Source organism: Nicotiana attenuata, unplaced genomic scaffold (genome assembly GCF_001879085.1).
Source record: "Nicotiana attenuata strain UT unplaced genomic scaffold, NIATTr2, whole genome shotgun sequence".
In the NCBI taxonomy this organism is placed as follows: domain Eukaryota; kingdom Viridiplantae; phylum Streptophyta; class Magnoliopsida; order Solanales; family Solanaceae; genus Nicotiana; species Nicotiana attenuata.
In genome coordinates this window covers 10673-20154 of record NW_017675081.1, presented here as the reverse complement: position 1 = coordinate 20154, position 9482 = coordinate 10673, and the positions used below count along the sequence as shown (strand labels likewise).

General features: G+C 33.8%; 1 protein-coding gene across 1 annotated transcript; it reads right to left on the bottom strand.

Annotated features, from left to right (window-relative positions):
* Positions 1-1171: 1171 nt before the first annotated feature.
* On the bottom strand, positions 1172-3362 carry LOC109219632. The gene has a single exon (XM_019384106.1). The coding sequence runs from the start codon at positions 3226-3228 to the stop codon at positions 1525-1527; it is 1704 nt and encodes a 567-aa protein (XP_019239651.1). The 5' UTR covers positions 3229-3362; the 3' UTR covers positions 1172-1524.
* Positions 3363-9482: the final 6120 nt, after the last annotated feature.

Here is a 9482-nt window from a genome sequence, read left to right as displayed (position 1 = left end):
CACAAACAGATTCTCATCTCGCACGTTTTTCTGCTCTCCGAGTGTAACTAGTGTTTGATCAAAAAGTGTTAAGTTTTTTGTTAAACTAATTAATGAGGAAATAAAGGGTGAATCCTAATTAGATATAATAAGATCTAGATTAAAAACTTAGACAGATCCGTGGAATGAGATCGCGTTTAAGAGTAATAAAGATCAGGCACGTGTTCAACGATTATCAATTAATGTTGTAATAAGAACATGCAATAAATGTACACAATGGCAATAAATGTAATAAAGAGAAATTTATCACCCAAATGTTAGATGGTTTGGGTGATTCTTCCTCCCCTTTACAAGTGCTCTTATCAAAAGGTCAAGATTCGTTCTTTTATCTCTTCCTATTTATAAGGATTATCCCAAGAAACCCTAAAAAGTACAACATATAGAATATCCAACGGAATATTCCTTATATCTATTACTAAGCTATACTACCGTTGCTTCCTTTACCCCTTTGCTTGACCTCGGCAATAATCCTTCTTAAGACGACTCCTCGCTATTATGTCGTGGTTGGCTCTGTCCTTGACCATGTTTATTTGCAGTTATCAAACCGCCCAAATTTAAAACAATACAACTAGCAACTCCGTCTTTTGTAGTTCACAAATGCCAGTGATTTGTTAAGATGAATAATTGATATTTTATATGATGAAAAAAAAACCAATCGTTAAATTCAAGAGTCTAAACATTATTTCCAATAAAACCTTTCCAATTGAAAAATAAAATAAAAGAGGACTTCCAATAGAAACACAACTTCTAACACCTTTCAATAGAGTCAAAATTGCTGAACTCGGCTAGCAAATTCAATAGTGACTTTACTGTAATAAACAAATGGGTGAATAGTAGTACAATTTTGGACAAGGATCATAGCAGTAGTGCAAATTTTGGCTGCAGTTTCCCTTATTCACAAGACGGACAATCATAATCATTAATCATACTAAATTCGTATGGACCACGATTGAAGCCTCTTGAATTATAAACTCCATGCCAAAAGCCTTCTTCACGAGGCAAACAGGATTATCATAATAAATTCATATGGTCCATGATTCAATCAAAATATGATCATTTTCTGACACCAATCACCTATATTGAGTTCCTCAAAAATACACGTATAATTACATCATACATGAGCTATGAAATATCATGGCACAACAGCTTCTCATAAAGGCAACAAATTCTCAATAAATGTTACAACGAAGCATAAACTCAAAGAGAAGACATCTTCACTTAATTTATTCGATTTTTGGGTAGAAAAACAAGAAAACACCTATCAAGTTAGGTCAACAAACCAAAGATATTACATCTAGTCTACTAACCAACATTTACTTTTTTCTACCACTAACTTATAATAACCACAATCTATATGAACATAATCAAGAAAAAAGAAAAACCCTTTAAAATTACAAATCGTAAATTTAATTTAGATTAAAAAAAACTCAACTTTATTATACATACAGATTGATTGCAATTGCTTCCCTTGTGATTTACTGTTGCTCAATGTCTGGTAAAAACTCCCCATAATTTGCCTCTACCAAGACAATCCAAGAGCTTTTTTGCACCATCAATCTCCATTTCAGCTAACTTCTGCAAATGCACACAAGCCCCTGAATCCACCATTTGTTTGCGGCATTTCTTGGAATACACAAGCGAAGCCAATAATGAAACAGGATACCTTTTGTCTAAATTTTGTACCAATGGATCTAATAGCTGAACTGCATTCACAATACCTCTTTCTTCCTTCCTAAAAATCTTCCTATTTCCAGCATATACCATTAAATTCGTCAATGCTCTTGCTGCTGCTTCTCTCTCTTCTACAGCTTTACCTTCGATCATTCTCACTAACAGAGAAATACACCCGATTTCGCCTAGTTCTTTTCGGGTTTTAGTACTGTATCCCAAATCGTAAATTGCTTTAGCTGCAGCAATTCTCACACCTAATACCCCACAATTCAGAACCCCAACAATCCGAGGTAAAAATTCATTTTCCACAATAACGTCAGCTACTGATGGACACGTAGCTAAAGTTCTCAACATAAGAACAGGGGCCTCTAGACTTTGAACTGAAGGAGCTGAATCCCAGAAATTTTTTATGCTTTCAATTCCACCTTCCCTAGCCACTAAGAGTTTCATGTTGTTGTCTCTTGAAATCAAATTACACAAACACGAAATTGCATTTTCTTGGGCTAATGCTGTACCAGAAGTGGATAACCTTAAAAGTATCATTATAGCGTTTTCTTCCATGAAATTCTCTTTAATTTCTGGGAAAACGGCTAAGTTTTTAAGCACGGAAGCTGCCATAGCTTGAGAATTGGGTGTTCCTGTTTGACAAATTTCTAATAAAGATGAAATTCCTCCTCTTGACCCAATTGCCCTTGCATTCTCCTTTGTATGGCCCAATGCTTGTAAAGCTACGCATGAATTTTCTTTCCCTAACACGCTACCAGATTCGAGAACTCTGAGGAGATTATTCAGAAGGCCTAAGCCTTCAGCGATCAAAACATGTTTGCTGGAATCAACGGTGGAGATTTTAGCTATGGCAGTGACTGTTTTCTCCTTGATCTCAGGTGAAGAGCTGGAATCGAGTAAGCGCACGAGCACCGGAACGATTCCCTGAGCTACTGCAATTAATACATTTTTGTCGTCTTCTTGTAAAAGCCCAAGCAACGAGTCTAACACCGAGTTTTTCGACTCAGTGGTCCCGATCTGAAGCCGAGTTATCAGATTCCTCGATTCGGCCCGAATACTCTCCCGCTTTGAGGTTGTTGTTGACGAAACGGTACCGTTTTCATGGAGGACCCCACTCTTAATTAGAACCTCTAAATCCCTAACATGGTTATCGAGTTTCGCTGAAACTGAGTCGATGTCATTCTGGGTTTTGAGTTTGCCGTCAGGTGGGTTAGCGGAATGGCAAATGGAGGAGAGAGAAAGCGCGTCGGAGAGAGTGGTGGAGAGAGAGAGAAGGAGGTCGTTGTAAAGAGGATTATTGGAAGCGTTAATGGAAGCAGCGAAAAGGTCTGAGAGGTGAGATTGAAGTGTGGAGAGTTTGGTTCTGATTAAAGACCATTTTCCTTTAAAGCTTTGAGTGTGGGGAATGGAATCGAGAAGAGATTGAAGGAGCTGGGAATTAGAGTGAATAATGGGATTAGTGGGTTCAATGGGATCGTTTTCAGGAGTACTCTCGTTTTCAGGTACTTTCATGGCGGCTTTTTTTGCACAGAGAGGAAGAAAAGAAAAGAAAGAGAGAGAGAGTGGTTTAGGGTATTAGGGGAGGGAGGAAAGTGATGATGAGTAAGCAGTGTTGGGTGACAGAGGTAACATGAAAAAGAATTAGTATATGGGAAAAATGGGAAAATAATGTAATGTTGTGGCGTCAACTGCGGACGCAGTTTCAAGTGCGTGCTTTTCACATTCCCATCTGTTAATTTTCGACGATATTTGGTTGGATCAACTCTGTTTGTCACTATATTAGATTCCAACAAAGGGAAAAGGTCCAAATTTAACCCTCTACTTAGATATTATTTATATTTAACCGCCGTTTTTATTATTCAGCTAAATTTATTCCTACCATTATACTATTCGGTTAAATTTATCCTACCATTAGCAAAATTTTAAAAATTACCCCTCAATCCGTTAGGAAATTCAAAATCTCCCAAATTCCTTTTATTTAAATTACTTGTTCTTCTTCTTAATCTACTATTTTCAGAAATTACTATTAAGGTGAATACTAAAGGTACTAAACTATAAAAATTATTCATGGATATCTTTAATTACTATTACACCCACCTCTCCTCTTGTGATAATGGTTTTGGAATTGATCGAAAAGATTTATAATTTTTCAGCCATATACACACTGCAGAATTTTGTGGGTCTATTTGTTATGTATTTTATGTGGCTGCTCATCATGTATGTACATATACATTTGAATATATTTTGTAAATTGTCTAGTTAGTATTCGATTGACTAATTTAAGAGTGCACAATGTGTAGGCATTTGATTAAAGCAAACTTGAATTCGATAATGCAAAGTCACCAAGGAAATCAACTACTATCAATAATACTTGCAAAGTATTATACCTTTTTTGTGGAACGAATTCACTAAAGCTGAAGTATTGTAAATACTTTTGGAATTTAGACAAACTACCTAATTTAGATTCTTTAATTTATTATACTTTGTTTATTAACCGTCGTATTATTTTAGTATTTCTTTCTCTTATTTCCTTATTCCAATTAAGAAAGCCGATAAATACCAAGTATATTAAAAATAGCGGATCAAGAAGAAGAATAAGTAACTTAACTAAAGTGATTTGGGTGATTCTAGGTCTCCTAACAGAATGAGGGGTAATTTTTATAAGTTTGCTAATGGTAGGTTAAATTTGGTCGGATACTATAATGATAGGGGTAAATTTGGTTGAATAGTATAATGGAGGTTAGATTTAGACAATATTCAAAAATAAGTAAATGTAGACCTTTTCCCTTCTAACAATTAGCTTCAGTAATATTTGATATACCATTGTATACTACTAGTATTGTACAACATATATAAACTTTTTGTTCTTCCTTTTTCTTTCTTATAATGGTCATTTTCTCAGACCAAATAATGCATATCTCAATTATTTCATTGAGTGCATGTTACTGATAACTAATACAAATACAAAACACTCTATTAATTATAAATGAGATTTATAGTTTTTCTTTATCTCTGTTAGCAAATCCAGATATATTATAATTTTTCTCCCACTATATTGACTACTGAATTGTATCCCTGAATACCATTTTATTCTTCCTTTTAATGAAAGCTTCTCATTAGGAACAAACAAATAAACAACAATCCAATAAAATTCCACCAGTGGGGTCTGGGAAAAGTACGTGTGCGCAAACCTTACTCCTATCCCAGAGGGAGTAGAGAGGCAGTTTTCGGGGGACCCTCGGCTCAGAGACAATAGATCTGTGACAACAAAACCCGAAAAATATTATAAGCAACGTGAGAACCAGCAAATAAATGAAAAGGCAGTAACGCAAATATTTTTATGCAAAAGTGTGAAACACAACATAAATCACTAGCAGAGCTAGACAAAACACTATCATACCCGTCGGTACAAAGAGGGAAATTGGGACAAAGAGGAAAACCGCTCGACTACTCGTTAACCTACAACCCTAATGCTCGACCTCCACACCTTCCTATCAAGAGTCATGTCCTCGGAAATCTGAAGCCGCGGCATGTCCTGTCTGATCACCTCGACCCAATACTTCTTAGGCCGCCATCTACCTCTTCTCGTACCTGCCAAAGCCAACAGCTCACACCTCCTAACTGGGACATTTAGGCTTCTGCTCTGCACGTGTCCGAACCATCTAAGCTGCGCTTCTCATTAGGAACAGTGTTATTGATAAAATCCATACATAATCTAGGCAACTAACCCACACCACTTAGAATTAGCTAGGGTAGTTAACCACTCCAGGAAAGGGACGAGGAGGAAGTGGACATCCCAAAGTTATCTCCTTCCCTATTCTATAGTGAACTTAGGTAAGATATTCCCTATTTTGTTGCCATTCCGGTTTTAAAAATAACAATCACACTAATCCGCAGCATATCTAAGAATTTAACAACAATATACCCTAAATTTGTTCACAAAATTGACTAGTGATTTTTTCAAATGTTGTATACGAACTTTGTTCACCTGTCATTTTTTATAATCCTCTTTGGTCATCCCATCTTGTTGTTTAATAGTTGGTGAGGGAGAAGTATATTAGTAATCTATTACGACAAATGAGGATAACATTCTCAAATTAGGGAGCCACCACCTTTTTTGTTTTCTGCTCTTTTCAAAGAAACACAAAGGAGAGAAACAATGCCGAAAGGGGAACTTTAAAAAAGAAAAAGAAAAAAGAAGGAACCAGGAGAGAATGTGGAAATTCTTTCACATTTTGTTTACCACATTGCATCAATGTGCTCAGACTTTGCCTTTGAAAACGCAACAAACAAAAGACATCATTTGCTTCTAATATCAATTGATCAATGTATCTTTAGAATTTTTAAATGGGATGCACCCTACAAAGAAGTCATTTTGTTGCGATGAAGATGTCTTTTAAAAAGGTTATTCACCTTATATATAACTCGAAAGTTTAGTATGAAATTCGTCTTATAATTGTATATTATGTTGGTTAATTCTTTTCAACTCGGCTCTCACTAAGCGTAAATCTTGATCACAAAAACTAATGTAATGTTATAAAGGACATTATACAAACGGAAAAGCATTTCACTCTTTCAGGCAGCAAGAGGAAAATAAAAAGTAGTACATATTTACTTGGTAAATAAAGAAAAATTTAATTACCCAAAAAAAAAAAGTAACGTGGTGAGGCACACGCGCCTATGAGCTAGAGTGCAACAGGAGACCGTGTAATATACAACTAAAATGGCCTTGAAAGTCGAGCCAAAAGTTGGTCAGAGTCTGACAAGAGGTTAAAAGCACAGTCCTTGCTGGGCCCCTTTAAGTAGTGGGCTTTCGGGGGCCCAACCTTTCTAATAACCCGCCACTTTTTCCTTGCACCCTAAAACCCGCCACTTTACAAACGTAATGACAGGTAAACTAGGAAAGTTTCCAAGTCATTTCGCGGTACCATCTCACACCGGTGTGTGTTCACACTTCCCTTTGCTACTTTTGTTGAGTCACTGAACGTGAAGAAATCTCATTGGTTGGGTTGATAATGAGAAAGAAATTTATGGATATTCGTACATCTGTCTTCATGTGTCCCAATTTCTTTATGAGATTTTTCTCTTAATTTGTTTTTAAAAAAAGATATATTTTTATATTTAAAATACTTTGATTTAAAGATTTCTTATTTATTTCGAGTGACATTTTCTTACAGATATAAAAATGTTGTAGTAATATATTTTATAACAGAAGTTCTAAATAGTTTGAAATGACTGAGAAATATTTCCTTTTTCATATATTAAACTTCTTGTTCCGTCAAATAAATTCAAACAAGATGAAAATGATAGAGTAAATAACACTATCAGAAAAGAATAGTGATGAAAGAATCAATGCAAATAAATTGTGATGGAAAAGGAAAACTATGAAAATAACAATTTTTTATTAAATCGTTACAATTTCGTTACGCTTATGTACAAAATTCCATCCCATATTCGTAATTTTCTCGTAATGTAAGTGATAATAAAATATAAATATATATCATTTAATCATATCAAATAATAATTTTATTTTAAAAACTTACATGGTGCACTTATTATTTCTATACTGGTACAAGTGCACGTAATTGTAGTTTTATCTTTACCTAAAGTATTTACCCCGTCTCGAAGTTAACGAGCGGGAAAGGGTAAGAAAAAGTGCTAAAGAGAAAAGTAAAATTTTCGCGGGGGGAGGCTGGTGGGAAAAGTGATAATAAGGGTAATAATGAGAATTCATAGAATTAAAAAGAAACTGAAAAGCAAAGTGCAAATTATACCTTGGAAAGGTGCGAATTAAAAAGCTTTTAATGAATCAATGTAATGTACTGCACCCTGCACTTATAGCTTCCTCTGCGATTCTACTATTTGACTAAAACTAGAAAAATATATGGACCCACGAGGAGACTTCTTTTTTACAGTTACTTTTCCTTTTAGGTGAAAGTCAAAATCTGAAATCCATTACTATCTTTGAACTATTCCGTGACTCTTTTGTACATTTACAAATATGTGTATAAAAATATTTAAATTTTATACTTAAATAAAGAAAACAGTAGAGAAAGTATAATGATACTTCACTCACTGAAAAGATATAATACTAAGTAGGCGTTTGGGAGTAAAAATTATAATTTTAAAAAAAAAAAATAGTATTTGAAGTTGAGTTAAAAAATTCTATTTGTAATTTGAAATTATGTTTGAACATGCATTTCGCTTGGAAAAAATTATAGTTTTGCTAGAGGGGAAAAAAGTTCTTCTGAAAATTTTGAAAAAGTGATTTTCTGAAAAACTCATTTTCGAAAAAATTTCAAAAAATTTGCAAAATTTCGTGGACAAACACATTTTTGAAAAAAAAATTAAAAAAAGGAAAAAAATTGTATGGATAACGGGCCTAAGTTTTTAGATGAAATGGTTCACACACTTTACCATAGTAGAGCAGAGAGAGATCTAAAATTCGCGTTTTGCTGCCACTTATTAACAATAGAGGTAGCCATGTAGGAGATCCAATTAACGAAAAGATTAAGTTGCAGCTAAGGGTGTTCAAATCGAACCGGAAAATCGCACCTAACCGAAAAGTCAAACCAAACGATTAAACCCAACTAGGTTTGGTCTGATTTGGTTTGGTATTTAGTAAAAAAATTCGAACCAAACCGACATATAAATATTTAATTTTTATATATAACTTTAAGACTTTATATTGAATTTCCTTTAAAAAATATAGAAAATATTTGGGATCCTTTCATGGTATGTATTATTTAATAGAACTATGAAGTAGTGCATTCACTTTTATTTACTTTAAATAATGGGTTGTTCATTCTCATCAAGTGTTATTGAAATGCGTCAATCATCTATCTCTTTTTCTTCCATATTCATGTGTCAAGATTTCTTATATCTTTTTCGAATATGAAATAGTATTTTGATAATTTAAATTAAATGGAATGTATCATATTAATTTTTATATTTAATTATTAAATTCGATTAACCTAGAAAGCGTACATTAACGAAAAATTATTGTTAGACAACTAAGAAGATAACTATCTGTGATCATGTGTTACTAAAAAAAATTCTCCCATTAAAATATTTTAATAGATCATATGTTTGTCAATTTTTTCGACTTTTACTAAACATATATTCACTTATCAAAACTTTATCTATAACTTTAACAAAGTAAGATTGAAATAATATTCACGTAACAAAAACCCAAAAAAACCCGAAAACACCAATGAAACCGAACCAATCCCAATCAATATAATTGGTTTGGTTTGGTTTGATTTTGAGAAAAACCGAACCAACCCGGTCGATGTACACATCTAGCTGCGGCTATTCAAGCATCTCAAAGTCTATCTATGTTCTCCTATTCTTTTTTACCTTTCCCCTTCAATGTATTTCAAAAGAAACATACAACCTTTTTAAAGGAAAATATTATAATTGAAAAAACATTCACGTAGCGTTCTTTGTAACAAATGACAATGCAGCTTAGAAAATTATTTCTTGATAGAATTGACCAAAAATTAAAAGCTGGCGTTCTACCGACGAGAATGAGTACACATTACAACATTGACTTAATTAAGGAACAGACTGCAAAGTTTAGAATATTGAGCCGACTATCAGTTTGTAATATTTCATGTGCATGGTTGGTTAAATTTATGGTCATCATTGACTAGTGAAATAGAATTAATAGGACAGCTTTTATTATGGTTAGACTTAGGATTATTTTATTGTGGGAGTAGGTCAAAGAGGTTGTCACTAATTTTAAGAAACAAGATCCTCCCTCA

Coding starts and splice junctions, on each gene's coding strand:
- LOC109219632 (XM_019384106.1), bottom strand. CDS start 3,228: ATGAAAGTACCTGAAAACGAGAGTACTCCTGAAAACGATCCCATTGAA.